The sequence below is a fragment of the Pseudoliparis swirei genome, chromosome 3 (genome assembly GCF_029220125.1).
Source record: "Pseudoliparis swirei isolate HS2019 ecotype Mariana Trench chromosome 3, NWPU_hadal_v1, whole genome shotgun sequence".
NCBI classification, from domain to species: domain Eukaryota; kingdom Metazoa; phylum Chordata; class Actinopteri; order Perciformes; family Liparidae; genus Pseudoliparis; species Pseudoliparis swirei.
In genome coordinates, this window is record NC_079390.1 from 21089207 (window position 1) to 21108482 (window position 19276).

A 19276-nucleotide genomic window follows, 5' to 3' on the forward strand; every position below is an offset into this window, starting at 1 on the left:
GTATTAATGTTCCATATGGAAGAAAACTGCTAAATAACTGCTGAGTTGCAGCACCATTGTATAGAAGAATGTATAAATGTATATATCCGTCTTTTGTCATAAATCTCTATGTTCTCACAAAATATACCGAGAATATCGGTAATATGTGATTAATCATGATTAATCCACAAAAACCTGTGATTAACCCGATTAAAATTTTTATCGTTTCACAGCCCTAATATATACATAAATATATACATGTATAACATATGTTTTTATATATGTATATATAATATATGTATGTGTATATATATATACATGCACATATATGTGTATATATATATTTATGTATATATATATATATGTGTATTTATATGTTTATAAATATATATATATATATATCTATATATATATATTCATTCTTCACCAGGACGGTGTTATTGATTTGATTGAAAGTGGCCAGACATTACAAGCAATGAACCCCTGCAAACGTCGTCAAATGTAGATTTTGTGATATCGGCATTGACCTTCAGAGCCCCGCCCACAACAGCAGCGGGAGAAACACGGAGCAACTCAAACATCACGGAAACCAAAATGTGTTCAGGGCCTTCAAAAAACTGCCTGACTGGTTGTGTTTCTTGATTAAATATAACGCTTCCGATAACGATGAGACCCAACGGGACAAAAAAATGAGAGCCAAGCTGTGATGAAGTGGAATGGTCCTTTAAGGCAGATTACAGTCCTCAACAGAAAGGACAGAGACTATCTGACAGCAGAGACGCAGCGCAGCGGCGGATCCTGATTCTAAACGTCCGTGGAGCTCCTCCGGCTCGCTGACTTCCCCTTTTGACCTCTCAAGTCTTTTCTTTATAAAATCTCATCGGAGACTCCAGAGTTCGGAGAGTCAGGGATGGGCAGCGGTCCTCGTGTTCACAGGGAGGACTCCGCGTCCAGATGACGAACACACGAGGCGCCGCAGACAGGAAGCGGACCGACGCCACGAGCGCATAGACACTCACACACGGTACGGATAACGAAGAGGCGACGTCGGGCTGCAGGGGGACCTTCAGGAGAGGCACGATGGATGGGAAGGACTTCATCTCTGATCTTCTTTGTGTAACGCGTTTGTTTTTTAATTGACTGGTTAAGTGCTTTGATGAGAAATAAATTAAAAAACATAGTTGAGAGCTCTGTGGCCGAACAAATAAAGCAGATAGGAGGCTTAAAAACTGATTTGTACAAAGAGACTTGAACAATGAGTCATTTCTGCATCAAAAGACAACAATGGAAACCAGTTGATCATCTTTTAAAAACAAATCCATCAAAGAGGTTTTTTTGTTAATTAATCGACTAATAATGGTGTTACCGTCTGTTTCTTTTGAAGCAAACCTTCGCCGGTTTCATCCTCTGACTTAAGAAAGTCCTGATTTCAGTCACATGACAGTAATCCGTCTTTGTGTTGGTCAAAGGAAACGACACATTTGAGGACTGTGTGGACTTATAACGGGCATTTCTCAAGATTTCCTGACATTCTCCTAGACAAAACAATTATAGTGGATTCAGTAACGATGATTCCACTCGTGAAAATAATCAAAATCAGCTGCAGCCAGGCTTTATTAAAAGGACAAGCTCATTTACAATACAAATAAAACGTACTTTTCTCATTTCACTCAGTTTTGGTTTCATTTGGTCATTTTGGTTGATAAAAAAAAGAAAGAAAGCATGCTCCAGGACAACGAGACAGACAATCGGCACACCCGCCGATAATTCAAAACCTGAGGGAATGAAAAACAATCTGCACGGCGGGATGAGAGGCAAGCGAGGAGCGGTTGAACTGACCCTTTAAAATGTTGTTTGCCGTCATTTATGATGCATAACTCGACCTCGCTGGTAAATGCAGCAGAGAGATTGTTGACGTTCACGAACTCCCAGCTGTGTATCGTATACGACGGCAACAAAAAGAAGGAAAAATATACCCGTGGTGTCTTTTTTCCGTCGTCCGTCTTCTCACATATCAGAAATAACATCGCAGACGTTTGTACATTCAGAGGTATTTCATTTTTAATAGCTTAAAACCAGCGGCCATTTCCCTCGCGGCCTCGCCGTCTACGACCAGAGACGGGCGGATCAAACGCTTTTTTTTCTTTCTTCTTCTTCTCTCTGCCGTTGTTACGAACACGGCATGAAGCGGTCTACCGGCGAGCGTACGTAAACTCGCAGTCTGGAAATCATCCGACCGACTTCCGCTCACGAAGCAGAGAAAAAAAGAGAGGATGAGCAGATGATGAAATTATGAAAACGGAATGAATTCTATAGAAACCCTGAGTTAACATTTTTTGGAAAAGGTAAATGTACAGACAGTCATGCTGCGTTCACACCTAAAGCTTTACTCGGTGAGATTACTCGCTTTTCTTTTATTTCTCGTGATTCGCTTCACTCAAGCCTTAGAGGGGGCGGGGCTTATCGCCATGGCTCATCTCCGTAAAAACATAATTTCCGCCATCCTCCACGGAGGAACTAACCACTAGTTCTGCTTTATACTTGTTGAGGACATTCCACAAACATCGTAACATCTAACGCCCTCATGTTAGGGTTCATAACATTAATATCATATATATATATTTCGCAACTCGGCATCGGGCGAATTTTTCGCGAACTTGAGGCGTATGAAAATGTGCATCGATTGCAACCATTCACGTCTGTACGTTGACTTTGCATGGGATCTACTCACGCAAAAAAATTCGCAACGCTTTTGGTGTGAACGCAGCACCATAAGGAAACTATTAATTGACGTTTCCGTGGGTTTTAATGAAGCAGTTACTTTTGGATTGTTAGTCAAATACGGGCGTCAAATTAAATGTCCCCATAGTTTGTGCCGAGTTTTATTTCAGTTCAAGCTCGGCAGCGCTAACATATTGTGTGAGTTGTTCATTGTGGATTTAAAAAAAAAGGGAAAGTTTATCGTGACGAAAAAAACTCAAAAGGACACAAAGGCACAAGCATGTTGGAAAAGCAAGTTGTGTAATCAGAGCACGAGTTTCGTCAATTTTCCTCAAGAAATTCATAATTGAAAAACAAAAAATACTATTGATATAAAAATATCTGCAGAAGTAGACAACTTCATGGCTCTATCGTCACGGTTTTAAAAAAAGCCCACTTTTAAAAGAATTAAATGAAGGAATATAAGAGGTGAGGAGAGCAGAGAGGAGGGCGGAAGAACTAAAGTGGTCACAGTTTACGAGCTGAAAGTCACGGGTTTGATTCCCTGGACAAAGTGTGGGGGGAAAAGTAAAGAGATCGAGGAATGCTCAGACTCTCTTAGTAACCACTGTCACAGTGCCCTTTAGCAAGGCACTTTTACAGCAGGCAATTGTTCCAGTGGAGCTGCTCAGCAGCAGCTCCCAGATCAGTTACATGGACGTGTGTTTAAGTTGATGAATGAGAACGCAAAGCCTTCCCTGGACAATGTTTTTTTTGTTTTTTGTGTGGTTTTTCTTACAAAGTTCCCGTCTCCTCGTTTGGAACGCGTCGACAGCCGATATTTCACAACTTTTTAAATAACATTAAACATTATGGCAATGCTGAAAATATACATTCTGACATTTAGAGATAGTACTATGTTAAAAATACAAATGTGCAAAAGTTGTAAACAAATGAGATTGTGTGTGTCTGAGTGTGTGTGTGTGTGTGTATGTGGATGTGTGTGTGGTTGTGAGTGTGTGTGTGTGAGTGTGTGTGTGTCACAGCCTTGTGGGCTCCTCGTCACTGTCACTGCAGTTACCACAGCAGTCCTGCAGAGGGAAGCAGAGAGCAGAGGGTCACCTTGAGACGATGATGAACTGAATGGACATATTTTAAAACATTTTTAAATATTCTGTGTGGAATAATAGCACATTATGAATAACAAATACATTAGAAAAAGTTAAAATATTTTGTTGAAAGTTCTTAGAATTGCATCTACTCCTTCTGCCTCATAAATAAATACAGAATGTTAAAATATTATACATGTTAAAGTTTAACTGCTGGACACAAAATGTCTCCTACAAAATCCCGCTGGTTCATCCAGGTGTTATGAAAACCAAAAATACTATTGATATAAAAATGGTGAGGAGAGCAGAGAGAAAGAAGTAAAGTGGTCACAGTTCACGAGCTGAAAGTCACTGGACAAAGTGGGGGGGAAAAGTAAAGAGATCGAGGAATGCTCAGACTCCCTTAGTAACCACTGTCACAGTGCCCTCTAGCAAGGCACTTTTACAGCAGGCAATTGTTCCAGTTTGTAAACTGAGATTTAAGTTGAGCGCATTGTGAACTCTGCAGATGAATGTGAAAACAAATATTAAAAGTGAGAAAAAAAAGCTTTTTTTTAAATGAAGGGGGACTTTTAAGTGTTTTTAATGTAAAAAAAACAAACACATGATTGCAGGAGAAGCACAGGTTGAACTTCTGCTCCAGTCAAACTGACCACTAGCTGGTGTGCACAGACTCTGGATTGTAAAACCCATGATAATCACGTCCGTGAGATGAGACGACGAGAGGCGTTCACTGACCTGTCGGCCAAACAGCCGCTGCAACAGTCCCTGTTTGGGCGGCGGAGACGGCGGCCCCCTACAGTCCAGGTCCGGAGGGACGGTCCCGTCCGCGTGGAAAACATTCAGCTCTGTGAAACACTCCGTCTCGATCATCTGCAGGAGGAGAGACCAAACATTGAGTTGAATGTTGAACTCTGAAGCTCCACCTGCTCCGATATCAGCAAAACAACAACAACGAAACACACAATCGAGACGTCAATGAACTCGATTGTCTCGATTATTATTGTAGCATACGCGCTGTGTCTCTCTACAGCTTCGTCCCATGAAAGGGGTATTAAAGTTTATGGGAAAAAAATAAACCAAATAAATAAACCATTGCTAAAAAGACAGGACATTACAGATTAGATTACACAGGAGGACTCCTCTGCGGTTCTCCAAAGGTTTCTTCTTCTTCTTCTTCTTCTTCTTCACCATTAAAAGGTTCAAAACCAATGTATTGTTAGGCCTCTGCTTGAGAATTGCATAACCAAACTAAAAACGAGGTTATCTCTGCAACCAAAAGGGCGATTAGAATACTTTTGGTGGTATGATAAAAGGCCACACGTGTGATCTTGTGTTCAGATGTGTAAATATCAGTCTATATGTTACAGGTTAAAGAGTAAATGAAGATGGCACACAGCAAAAATGAAAAAAGTTTCAGTTTCGTCACAAAGAAAAGCACTTTTAGGATAAATATCTCTTTTGAAAAGATGCAGTTGACAATATGTGACCATTCTCTCTGAAGCAGGACAACATTAGCTTTGTATTTAGTTCAGATGGCTATAAGTCCACCAAATAAATAAAACATTGCTAAAAAAACAGAACATTACAGATTAGATTACACAGCAGGATTTGACGGGCAGTACGATTTTGAAATCTGACATGGCAACAGTGTAAATTCTGACTATTTAACCAAAAAACAGACTGATAAAAAGATCAAATATATACAGGACTGTCTCAGAAAATTAGAATATTGTGATGAAGTTCTTTATTTTCTGTAATGCAATTAAAAAAACAAAAATTTCTTTTTCTTATCAATCAAAAAATATATTGCATTTTTTTTTTTATTTTTTTTTATTATTTTTAATTATTAAGCTTGAAAACTCAAATATCCTATCTCTAAATATTAGAATATCATGAAAAAGTATACTAGTAGGTATTAAACAAATCACTTGAATTCTAATAATTAACAAACAAACACCCTAAGGGTTTCCTGAGAGCAACAAACACTCAGCTGTTATAAATCTATATAATATGTCTGTTGTTTTGTGTCAATGGGTTCAGCGAAGGCAGCGGTGATGGATTCCTCGGCGCGTCTCACCTCGTCCTGCCAGGGAATGGAGACGCTGCCCGTGGACACTTTGCTGTAGAAGGACTCGTCTTTGGGCTCCAGCTCCACTCCCTTCACCGTGGAGAACTGCTCGATGTCCAGCACGTCTTTACAGTAGATGGCCTGCGGCTGCGAACACACAACACACTGACTTCAAAACACGTTTTTCCTTTTGGCTGCGGAGCGACCGATCAGCGAGGACCGGAAAAGAGAAGAACCGTGTTCACCACGACCGACGACCTCCGAGTCTTTGTAAAGGGTGAGATTTGAAGTCCCTCAATTAGTTACACCTGTGCTGTAATAAAGGCTACACTTTCATCAATATCTAGATAGATAGATAGATACTTTATTAATCTCCAAGGGGAAATTTGTCGTCACAGTAGCAGCACCAATAAACTAAACACACGAGAGTAAAATATAAAAAACAGGGATGAAAGATATAGATGTATACAAGTAAAATATAAAATACAAAATGAAGTATATATATGTATATAAAATGAAACATATATGTATATATATATATACACACACACAAACAAATATAATACAATGACTGTGCAAAGTATACAAAGTAAAATATAAAATAAAATATATATGTATATAATATATACAACATATATGCATACACAATACAATACTCATGACTGCAGTGTAAAATTAAATTAAATATAAAAATATTAAATGTAGACAGAGTGTGCAAAATGCAAAGTGTGTGTATGTGTGTAGTGTAAATAAATGAAATGTGTGAAGTGCAGATCAACATTGTGTATGTCTGCTATTATTTAGTAATGCTACAAATGACACCTGTACTACCAGTAATGTAAAGCTGAAAAACAAAAAAACACGAAAAAATCTAAATGTTTAATATACTTAAAATACAATGATGTGTGTAAAAAGTGTATATTTTCTGTACTATATTCTTAACCCTTCTGCGGTTCAGTGAACTTGATGCCTGAGGTGATTGTGGACTTACATCAGGAACGAAGGGCGCCTGCAGCATGCCGGCCTCCAGGCGTTTGAAGTTGATGGAGCGGAAGATGGTGTGGGCTTTGACCTCAGAGGCTCCACCTCCCTGGCAGCCCATCCTCTCCGACGGATCTTTGACAAGAAGCTACAGGATAATTTTAAAAAAAAAGGTTAATAACGACAAGAAAAGTAGCAGAAACACAGCAAAATGTAGACAACTGCAATTAATTTACACCAGGGGGTGCTTTAGTGGGGAATTGTTGCTTTGTGTTCAGGTGAGAGGATAAAAATACAATCCAGGAAGTAAGCTTTGAGTCATGGATCCATGGTATTGACTGACGGCACAGTGGTTAATAAAACATTTAACATATATGGAGAGTTCCCACGTCGAGATCGCCAAGTAAACGGTAGAAATAAGCAACACTGCTCACGTTAAAAAGTCCTCGACCAGGAACGTGAGCGTGCCTCGATTTGGTCAGAAAATAAAATGTGTATTCTGTGCAAAAGTTGAGTCACAGGGTTCTTACACATTTTGACCAATGGATTTCCAAGACTTTAAACCAAATGTCCATGACCAAACTGAAATCTCGGTATAAACATGACAAATTTAGAAAATGTTGCGTATTGAGAGCGTACGCCGGCTTATATTTTGAGCGTCTTTCTTTAAAAAACATATTAATTATTTCAAACTCTGATGTCGGTTTGAACACAAGCTCGTCGACCAGGAATCGAGCTCACACCGTGACAACTTTTAAATTGATCGCGCAACTGACTAAAAAACCAAACCATACCTGAGCTTTCTCTACAGTCTGACCGAGCCGTCAAAGATCAGATTTGCGATTGTTCAACGGCTGAAATATGCGTGACAAAACTCACCCACATTTACCTTGAGGAGGGATCTCTGCATGATATTATGTACATGATTCGGCTGAAACCACTGATTTTGAAACAGGCCTAACGAGACAGATATATGTGACACCATTTTGTAAACACGCATTTCTTCTGAGGAAGTCTTTTGAAACAGCGAGGAGGTAAACCACGAGAATATAGTGAAAGTATAGAGCTTGAGCAGATGGGAGCTGCAGAACGCAGCGAATAAGAGAAGAGTGGATTTGGCCTCTCGAACATCCGCCCACCATTTTACAGAGAGACTTGGCGTCCTCGGAGAACTTGCTGGAATATTCCTCCTCCACCTCCTTCACCAGCCGCTCCACTTCCTCCCTCTTGATCTTCTTCTTCCTCTGCTGGAAGGGAGACTGGCCCTCGATCATCTCGTACAGCAGGCAGCCCAACGCCCACCAGTCGGGGCTCAGGGTGTAGCGCTCGTTTTTCACCACCTCCGGAGCTGGACGGAGAGGAGAAATGCGGCAGAGTGAGCCTTTGATTCAACTGCAATGCAAAAGTGGTTTATCCCGTTATTCGGTTTCCATTGCTCACTGGTGGAGATCGTGAAAAGGTCAAAGGTTACTTACCCATGTATCCCACCGTTCCCACCCGCCCCTTGATGGTCTGCCCCTCTGGTACATGAACCGCTAAACCCAGGTCTGATATCCTGATGTGTCCTAAGGAAATACACACAAACACACGTCTAAATGTGAGGAAAGGCTTGGATTAGTTCAGATTATTGCAACATTATCAGAATCAGAAACTTGTTATTGCCATGTATATTTTCACATACAAGGAATGTGTCATGGCGGGTGGTGCGACAATAGACAATGACTTTAACAACAATCAATAATCAACACAGGGGGATAAATAAAGGTATAAAGTATAACAAAAAAAAGAAAAAGTGCACAGACAGTTTAAAGTGACAGTGTCTTCAAGGTGAAGAGTTACGTGTATTTAAGTGTATTTAGGTGAAGAATTAAGTGATGTGTATCTGAGGAATTCAGTATCTTTATGCATCACAGTTGAGGAGCAACACTTTTTTTATCTTCCTGAATGTTGACTCATGTATCTACCAGGGCTCTGTCATAAGAACTTCAAAAAATGTAATAAATGCATTTCTTTTTTCATCTTCCTGTTATCACACCAGCCCAAAATAGATTTTTTAAAATATTTTAAATATTTATATATTTTAAATATGTTTTATATTGAGCTCGACCTCGTGTTCTCTTCAGCAGAGACTCACTCTGGCACAGCAAGAGTTTTCTCTGAGAGGTTTAGGGGGATCAGGCTGCGTTGCTGGAGTCAGAGCGCCCTCTAGTGGAGAATCATCTCAGAAACCGGCTTCGTTCAAACAGCTGAAGGAACAATCTCAAAGTTCATTTTTTTGGGGGAGTATTTATCTTTTGAAATGCACAACACATGGGAATAGAGCTTCAGCCATGCAGTGCGTGTGCCATGGAAGGACTGCGTATGCTTTGTCAGTGAATTAATTAATAAAATGCTGAAAGTCAATTCGAAATAAATCTATTTAGGGCTCCTGTCTTTAAATAGAAATATTTTTTTCATTAGAAACCACAGTTGACAAAACCATCCGGTTCCACTAACTTTCTGGCTTCGGAGCTCCAGGTTGTATCGCATGGATCTCAAAAGCCCGAAGCATCTATAGTTCTATGACAGCTGAACAAACCTCATCTGGCGATGAAGACGATGTGATGCAGTGGAACGCTGGAAAGAGGAAGTGGACTCTAAGATGAGATTGTGCTGTAAGAGGGATTTGAAATACTTATTTATTCCAAATCGCATATTCAGTCAGTCTCCTGCTCTCCAATGTGCATGAACCTCAGAGATAATTACGATCTCGAGAATTGCACCACACAAAATAAAAAAAAGATGTACCGTGTCTACGTATTCAGATCGACTCAGTTACGACTTTGAGAAGGAGTGAACTTTTTTAAGTGCCAATTGCTGCTGTGTTGGCAAGAAATACAACAATAACAAACACAAACTAGAACGGGCTCGGTAGAGTGCATACCTTCGCATATCACAAGATTGGGCAATTAATTATGAACATTTTGGCATTAGTTTGGCATTTTGGCAATTTCTATCCAATTGGATAGAAATTGACCGCGGTAAATGGTAAAAAGATGTTGACCTTTTGATGACCTTGACCTTGACCTTTGACCCGATCAATCCCAAAATCTAATCAAATGGTCCCCGGATAATAACCAATCATCCCACCAAATTTCATGCGATTCGGTTTAATACTTTTTGAGTTATGCGAGATATGCGCATACAAATAAATAAATACACGGCGATCAAAACATAACCTTCCGCATTTTCAAAGCGAAGCTAATAAACCAGCATGCACCTGTGCCTGACTCAGACGAGCCACCAACCCACAGAGCGATAACCCAAAGGGTTATAGGTTGAATTTGGACCTATTGACCTCTGATTTCTTATCTTTTTTAACGCTGCTACTCACCGTGGTCGTCCAGCAGGAGGTTCTCTGGTTTGAGGTCTCTGTGGGACGGAGAACGAGAGAGCAGTGTGAGAACAGAACGAGACGACAGCCAATGAGAGCGGAGGAGCGAGGAAGACGCCGACCTGTAGACGATGCGCTCGCGGTGCAGGTCCTCCAGCCCGCAGGAGATCTCGGCGGAGTAGAAGATGGCCCTCTTCTCGTCGAAACCCGCCTCGCCCATGTGATAGATGTGGAACTTCAGGTCTCCCCCGTTCATGAGGGTCAACACGAGGCACAGGGCGTCCTTCGTCTCGTAGGCGTACGCCAAACTCACCTGGAGGAAGAGGAGTGTCATGTGTTAGTGACGCTGCGTGGTCAGGTGGGTCAGGTGGTCAGGCGTCAACGCTTCAGCTCATGAGACGCTCAGATTGTTAAAGGGGATGCCTGAAACTCTACAAACTTCTGACCGCAGCCGTGGATCCGTGGTGCTGAAGTTATGCGTCATTTATTGATAAGAAAATCAATCGAGAACCGATTGTTTTTGATAAATGAAGAAAAAAATATTAAACATAGTCTAGATCCAGCTTCACCGTCGCCTGAGTATCTTTGGGTCAGTCGGACAAATAAAACCATTTACATTTATGTCATTTTGTGTCGTGAGAAATAATGACGGATGTATTTTTTTTGTTTGTTGTTTTTATTAACGAAGCTTTAAGAAGCTAAAGCTCTGCAAAGATATGGGGACGTGCAAAGTCTCTTCCCTCAAGTCAAGGGATCTATTCTCAATATCACAGAGAGAGAGAGAGAGAGAGAGAAAGAGGAGAGAGGGAGAAAGAGAGGTGAGACAGAGAGAGATGGAAAGACAGAAAGAGAGAGAGAGACATAGACATAGAGAGAGAGAGAAAGAGTCAGAGAGAGAGAGACAAAGACAAAGAGAGACAGAGAGTGAGACAGAGAGAGAGACATAGACATAGAGAGAGAGAAAGAGTCAGAGAGAGAGACAAAGAGAGAGAGAGAGACAGAGCCAAAGACAAAGAGAGACAGAGAGAGAGGGAGACAAAGAGAGAGAGAGAGACAGAGACAAAGACAAAGAGAGACAGAGAGAGAGGGAGACAGAGAGAGAGACATAGACATAGAGAGAAAGAGTCAGAGAGAGACAGACAAAGAGAGAGACAGAGAGAGAGAGAGGAAATATGTGCAGCATCTTTCGCTCTCTAAATGTCTCATTCTGGAGAACAAAAGTCGTCGGTTCCTGTTGAGTGACGAGGACAGACACAACGACACCCTGGGAAACGTTTCCTTAGAGGAGAAGTCTGGTGATAGTATATATTTAGTCAAACCTGTTTCCCCTACATTTTGTTTTCCATATGCAAAATAATAAATCTGCATGAAAACGGGTGAGTGGAAAACGTTGACGAGTCGGCGGAGAAGATGAGGCGCTTACTACAAATCTGCTGTTGACCTTCTCCAGGATCTGCTTCTCATTGAGTGCCATGGACTCTCCTTTCCGCTTCTTTATCCTCTTCTTCTCCAGTTTCTTACAGGCGTACATCTTTCCTGTGGCCCGGACCTGACACGCACACACCTGTGGGGTCAAGGCGGGGGATGGGGGGACACAGGATGGCAGTTTAGGGCGTAAATAAAAAATAACAATACACTTTCACACAGAGAGCTGTGTCTGTGAGGAAAAACCCAATCTGTTTTCCGATCTGTGGAGAAAATGGACTTTTCTGCTCTGCATATGACGTGATTAGTGAAAGCACTCCGTCCCAGATTGAATTGCAGACGTGATGTCGATCTGAAACGGTTTTCACAAAGCGCTTCATCTTCTCTAAAAGTGTTCAACGCTTGAAGTTTGAGTTGTTAAAAGCATTTTCTTTACTCATTGCACACACTGCCATGTAAACTAGTTCTCACTGCTCTAAATATGAATCCTTAGATTGAAGATGTTGTAAATATGGATGTTAATACTCAATACGCAGCCAAACGTGCACTTAGACTGCAACGTAACTTGTGTTCGGACATTTGAGGTGATCTAAGTTCATTATTAGTGTTCAAAATTAAAGTTTGACGTCCACCGTTAGTGTTGCAAAGAGCAGATTCATTGAAAGTCTAATTCATGTTTTTAATCCTTTTTTATGCAAATTTCCTGTCAACAACACAACCGTCCTTATGGTCACCCACAGATAGAAAGCTAAAATAAATAGAGAGTTTTGGAGTTTGTGGGCTCTTGAGGGGTGTCAGACTCATGTCCAGCATCATGGTGTCACTGAAACACTGTATGAACCACTCCTGAACGTATTGTTAAATAACTCTCTTTGCATTTGATTATTGTAGAAATATTCTACATAGGAACATTTCTCTAATATTTTAACATAAATCCATTTAATTTGAAAACTTAAAAATAAAAACACAGGATATTTTTCTTACATTTCTTGAAGAAAAGGTGATCAAATGTCTCTCGTATTTATATATATATATTAGGGCTGTGAAACGATTAACATTTTTAATCAGGTTAATCACAGGTTTCTGTGGATTAATTAATTAAAGTCCCGATGTGCGCGCACACGCCGGTATCCGAGCTCTGCGGCGAGACAGCAGAGCAAGACGTGTGAGTGGTTAACGTGTTAAGAAGAGACAGAATGACACTGGCTGGACACGACCAGCAACCAGGACCATGCTCATTCTCTTCGCATTCTCGTCGCTAAAAAAAATAGAAAACTAGTTAAACCTGTAATTTAATTCACTGAGTTAACGCGTTATTTTTCACAGCACTAATATATATATATAATGTCTTTCAAGCCGTCAGGAGCCACATCAAAGGAAGTGGTCGGCCGGATTCGGCCCGCGGGCCTTGTCTTTGACACCTATGATCTCATAAAAAGACAAGCACTATATTTAACTAAGCTGTAACTCTATAGATATATAGATATATATTTGCTCCAAGTATAAGAAACTCTGTGAATATATATAACTTTTTGATGGTTGGACTGAATTTATGGTTGACACGATTGACAAACAGTGTTGAAGTGTTGCATGGTTGATTGGATTGTTGTTGTTGTTGGTGTAGTTGTTGGTTTTTCTGATTATTTGTACTTATTTACTTGCTTAAATATTTACTTTATATTGAATTTTTCCTTTTTGCTAGACTTGGCCAGATGTATGCTAATTTTTTTTTACCCCGCCTTACTTTCAAAAGAATACATTTCTTGTCAAACTGTCAAAATACCTAAATAAAAAATAGACAGCAGCCGTGTACCACACACACACACACGTGGTCAACCATCCTTTTTATTCATAGAAACTCTCTCAGTCTCTGATTCCTCTGTCCAGAGGGAGGCGCTATAAACCCAGCGGAGAAGAACATGGAAACAATATCCGACTGTCCTGGTAAAAGGTCAGCATTGTGACTCTAACCGGCCATAATGAGTCCAATCATGCAGCTTGTTACCGACTGGACCGGAGGGAGCCGGCATCGTTAGCCGAGGATGAAATGCTCATGTGTGCTGCCTTGAATCGTGTCTGGAACAGGCGAGCGAAGACTTGTATCCTTTGTCTTCGGGGAGTTAGAAAACATGTGTAAAAAATACCATCTGAGCTTCAGAATACTGCATATTGAGGGAGTAGGAGACGGATTTCCTGCAACATGAATCCCCTTAAACAATCTGGATGTAATAGAAAAAGGGAAAATGGGAATTTTTTATGCCAGATAATTGAATCTAAATGATCTGTTGTGAAGCGCGTTCATCAATATAGTTTTTTTGGGGGGGTTTTCAAACTCGAGACTCGACCGCAGAATAGTTTGTCCCTGTGTTCTTATAGCGATGAATCCCTTTGTGCTCGGAGATCGCAGGCGTGTGACAGTTGATCCCAATCAGCGAAGGTAAACGCCCTGCCCATCCCCATTCTTCACTTTGTCTCGGTTGTTGTATCAACTCGTCAATAAGATCATTTTCCTTCCTGTGTTTGTGTACCGTTTTATGTGGGTCATAAAAAAAAAAGAGTTTTTCTGTCATATTTTGTGTCTTATTTTGAAGTCCCTGTCTCTCGTGTCCTCTGTTTCCCTGCACTTCCTGTCCCTGTGATCGCCTGCCCTGTCCCTGATTGTTTCCACCTGTGTGATTGCGAGCCCCGCCCTCATTGTGTCCACCTGTGTCTCGTTACCCAGTTTCCAATCACCTGCAGCTTCCCTGTGTATTTAAACCCTGTTTGTCTCATTCTACAGTGTTGGTTCCTGGTTTTTTTAGTTAAAATGAATAAAGCTTCTGTGAAAAGTTGTTAGCATTTGGTCTCTGCCTCTCTACCTCTCTACCTCTCTACCGCTCTTCAACAGCCATCCTGACACCTGCATGTACTCACCTCTCCGAAGCCTCCTTTCCCTAAAACTCTGTACTGTCGGAATGTGTTTTTGGTCACCGGTTGCCTGTTGGACACAAAGAGAAACACGTTAGAAACTCCAGACTGCAACACGTGTAGAGATGAAAATGAATGTTGATGTTAATAACACTATCTGACTGTCCTGGAGAAGAATCAGAATCAGCTTTATTCGCCTTGTATGTGTGCAGACATGGAATTTGACCCTGGTTACATGCACATACATTTACAAATAGCAGGATAAATATAAAAAAAGGCATTAATGACAAAAGAGTAGGTATCTACAATATAAAAAAACAAAAATGAATTGGGGATGTTAGTGCAGAAAGAAAGCGGTGATAGTGTAAGTAGTGCAAATGGTTGTGTCTTGATAACTATTCATCAGTGACGGCCAATGGGAAGAGGCCGTTCTTGTGTCTGGTGGTTTTGGCTCTGTAGCGCCCACCAGAGGGGAGGAGTAGGAACAGCATGTGTCCAGGGTGTGAAGGGTCTGCAGTATTATATACACATATACATATACATATATATATATATATGTGTATATATAAATATAAATGTGTGTGTATGTATGTATATATATATATATACTGTATATGTATATGTATATATATAAATATATATATACACATATATATATATAAATATATATATATGTATATATATATATATAAGTATATATATATATATGTATATATACAGTATATATATGTGTATATATATATATATATATGACAGTTAGATAGAACACCTTCTAAGTAAGATGCACAATAGTTTGTCTGGTGGAAATATGGATACTTCTTCATGGAGCATCTTTAATTTAATACTTGGTTTTACGATTTTTTTTTAATGCCCCATGTCTGCTGGTGAGGTAATGCATGTATAGGAAACTCAGTGATGGATGGATTCAAACGGAGCCCCTGTAACGATCCGAGAGCACCAATTAACGGGTCCCTGTTGGTACCAGCGCTCCCGTTTCGTCTCCCTTTGGGTCAATTAAGCCGACTCATTAAAACCGAATGAGTCATTTGCTGCTTAACTCGCCCTGTGATGGCGCGTCTCCTGTTTGTTTGTTTGTTTTACCAATAATTGCTATTGGTTTTGTGTATTCTTGAATTCGGGCCCATATTGATCCGGTTACATCATCAGTGGTCTTCTCAACAGACACGGAGCTCATAATGACACGTTTGTTAAAGGGGATGAGGGCTTCTTCTTTTTAGGTTATTGCTCCTATTCTTATAAGTTAACTACACAGCTGACCAGTACGTTGTGCAGATTTTAGTATTGCGGTTTGATACCGAGCATTTTTTAAATTGTTATAAGTTGCATCTGCTGACCCTGAACCTGATTGTAAAGCCCGCTGAGGCAAATTCGGAATTTGTGATATTGGGCGAAATAAAATAAACTGAATTGAATTGACCCGTCATAGCAAAGCAGTCTGGAATCACAGAGAGTACACAACACGATTGTTTGTGTCTGTGGGCGTCAGGTTAATTGAAATCTCGTCCGTACCCCTTTTAGACGCACTCAGTTCAAACGGATTCAGATAAAAAATCGACTAAACATTGACGTTGGACAGGGAGCAAAAAAATTGAATGAAAAAAAAGAAAAAGGAAGCCGCGAATGAGTCTTCCTCGTCTTTGAGATCTCCCGACGCCCCGGTCCGGCCTCCAGAGGTCCCGAACTCTGGCTGCACTCCTGCACGTGCAGCTGCCTCTCCTCAGCCTCCGCTCCATCAGCCCATTAGTCTGTGGCTATATAAATCTCTCCGGCCTTAATGTGTTTTGGCCATTTCTGCAAAAAGCTTTCAGCGCTGAAGAGTTAGTCCCGTCTGGTTATTGTAAATGGGTCCTCGAGGCTCTGCTCACTCGAGACTCCAATAAAAGGGCTCGTTACTCTCCGTGTATCCGTCACTCAAGCTTCGTTTTGTATCCTCAGGTTCTCCCCGTTACAACATTTATTGTTAAACCACCAGTTGGCCAGAGGCCAGGGTCGGAGTCGGGTCGGGAGGGGAGTTCCCGTTTTTTCAGGTGTCGTGTTTCATGATGCTGTGCTCTGACCAATGTCTTGTATCCAGATGGGAATTAATACATGTACGTGCGCGTCTCTTGTGGTGGTAATGTACCGGAAGCTGCTTCGGTAACTGTCAAAAGCGCCATGAGAATAATTTGTGGACGTTTAGTTCCATCAATGAACAGCTGCCAATAACGCCGGCTGAAGAAAATGCATGAATTAATTATATTTACGCGGTATGAGCAGCGCGAGCGTCTTATCGCCTGCAACCTCATCAATACTGAGTGTTTTCTGCACTTTGTTTTTAGAGGTGCTGGTAGACACATTATATTATTATTGTTTGCATTTGGACAGACTAACTTTGCCTGTTGCCAGTCTTCATGCTAAGCTAAGCTAACCACCTGGCTGAGAGGAGATGAGAGCAGTAACTCTGCAGCCAATAAGCATATTTCTCTAATAACTAACAAGAACATATGACACAGGACCAGGGCCTCTTTGCACACCAAGTCAATATTTTTCGTCCGACCTATAAAAAAACAAATACGACCTTGAGCTGTGTCGATTTACATTGATACACCGACTCCGAAACAGTCGGCCATTATTTCAGCTTTCGGACCAGGTCAGGTTTTCTGTGTTTTGTGTGCATCAAAAAAGCCTTTAAAGAGTTGCTTTAAAAAAAAATGGATTGAAATAATGAAAGAAATCCATGCGATGGAAAGAATGAACTTCCTTCTGAGACAGAGATGGACATGTACACAGCTAGATGGACAACATGGACAAAATATATGTCCAAATAAGGAAGTTGGCAAGTGACACGTCCTCCCTAACCTCTCAGGATTCGGGACTTTGTTGGCGCCAGAGACTCAGTGTCTCTCAATAAGAAAAGCACTATGTTTCACCAAGATGCAACCCATATATATAAGTTTAAAACTAAGTTAAAGATACCCTGTGAATAGAACTCTTTGACTATATTTTGTACAAGAGATCTGTTTGTTGGACCGAATTTATGATTGACTGATGACAACGTTGGTGAAGTGTTGCATGGCTGTGTTGATTGTTTTGTTTCCTTATTTACAATTATGTTCCTGCTTAAACATTTTTTTTATTTTTGTGTTTCCTTATGGCCCTTCTTGTCCAGATGCATGGTAAATGTTGTAATTTTTGTAATTTTTATTATACATTCTTTCTTTTGAAGGTTGTATTTCTGTAAAAATACCTAAATAAAATATTAAGTATCCAAAAAAGAGTTGCTTGACCAAAGCAAGCGTTCTCATTGGTCTAGAGCAGGGCTATTCAACTTCAGTAGCAAGTGGGCCGAATAAGAAAATCACGGGGGGTGTGAGGGCCGCACAGAATATTGATCAAATAATGGCTAAAAATGAAAAACACTAATGTATATTTCCACAGGTAAACAGTCACACACGAAAATGCGTCGGTATTGTGTGGCAAAAGTGTTGCGAACAAGCATCACTATAAACATGTTTCAAAGTGTAAATATCCGCTCAAGGTAACCAGTTGTTTCAGATCCCTTCAACCCAACTGTTTCCATGAAAACATAAGAAATGTGACTTAATGGATCAATATATAAATTACTCGGGCTGAAACTAATATCTGGTGGCGCAGCGCACAGACTGCATGTCTTTGAGTGAAGTCTCCTTTTGCGTGAAAGAGATCGAAACCAGGTCGGGCGATCTTTTTATTTTTATTTTTTCGAAAATGTATTTCTTCATCCGTGGCTGTGATGCACTGCTTACTTATACAATCGTAATCGCCCAAATGGATATGAACGGTGGCTTGAAGATCTCCAGCAATATGTTTGTGTATGTGTGACGAATCTGGTGAGCGAGACAGAGCCCCGCTGCAGATGTGAAGAGAACACAACGCACGCACTCGTAGGGAAACCAGTAGGTTTGAAAACCAGTAGGGGGGTAACAACGGCAACCAACACGGTGCGTAACATAAAGATGTAACCATACAGGTTTGGTTGAGGCAACAGTGAAACTCAATGGCTCTGGGTTAGATGTCTCAATGTATAAAAGAGGCGTGTCCGTCAGTTTTATTTTTTCTTACCAAGCTATACTGATTTGCAGGCAGTCTTGCGGGCCGTAGTTAAACTCAAACGGGCCGTATCCGGCCGCTAGTTGAATAGGCCTGGTCTAGAGACTTCTTGAATCATCTGTTTGCATAGCTAAAGCTCGCTGCCGCCTAAACAATAAGATAAAAGAGCGTTTCACTTGTTTGTGTGTTGCTTTCTTTGTTTTATTTGTGACAACATAAGCAGCTCACGGCTCCAACTCTGCAACTCCAACATCTCTTGAACCGACGCCAACATTTAAACTGCTTCTTACGTTTTCACTGCAGTTACAGGCTTAGAAATTCTCCACCGCTGAGGGAATTCAATGATGGTTTTTAGAGACTTCTTTAAGCCCCATTGTGAAGAAAAAAAGAAAATGCAAGGTCATCAACTTCACACAGTTCCTGCAAAGCTAACATGCCAGACACATAGTTATTTTTTATTTGATAAGGAGCTTGTGGGGCTGGAATACACAGTCCCCACTGTACTGTAAATAATGAAGGGAGAAGCCAGCACTGGTTCCTGGTGGGCACACAGACAACACATCTCTCCCCCCCTTCTCTTTGTTTTTGTTTTGTCTCCATCATTGTCTTAACATTCCTCCTCGTCTTTAGGTTTCTTTGAAT

General features: G+C 40.7%; 1 protein-coding gene across 2 annotated transcripts in view; it reads right to left on the minus strand.

Annotated features, from left to right (window-relative positions):
* Window positions 1-1575: 1575 nt before the first annotated feature.
* Window positions 1576-19276, minus strand: part of grk6 (G protein-coupled receptor kinase 6) — a 53134-nt gene continuing 35433 nt past the window's right edge. For both annotated transcript variants that reach the window (XM_056408807.1, XM_056408817.1), the window contains 10 exons: window positions 14552-14615; window positions 11637-11777; window positions 10336-10526; window positions 10214-10251; window positions 8316-8405; window positions 7980-8188; window positions 6851-6988; window positions 5869-6006; window positions 4527-4661; window positions 1576-3770 (listed from right to left, as the gene is read on the minus strand). In XM_056408807.1, the coding sequence (XP_056264782.1) occupies window positions 3720-3770; window positions 4527-4661; window positions 5869-6006; window positions 6851-6988; window positions 7980-8188; window positions 8316-8405; window positions 10214-10251; window positions 10336-10526; window positions 11637-11777; window positions 14552-14615 (1195 nt within the window). In that variant the 3' untranslated portion in view covers window positions 1576-3719. The remainder of the gene's footprint in view (window positions 3771-4526; window positions 4662-5868; window positions 6007-6850; window positions 6989-7979; window positions 8189-8315; window positions 8406-10213; window positions 10252-10335; window positions 10527-11636; window positions 11778-14551; window positions 14616-19276) is intronic.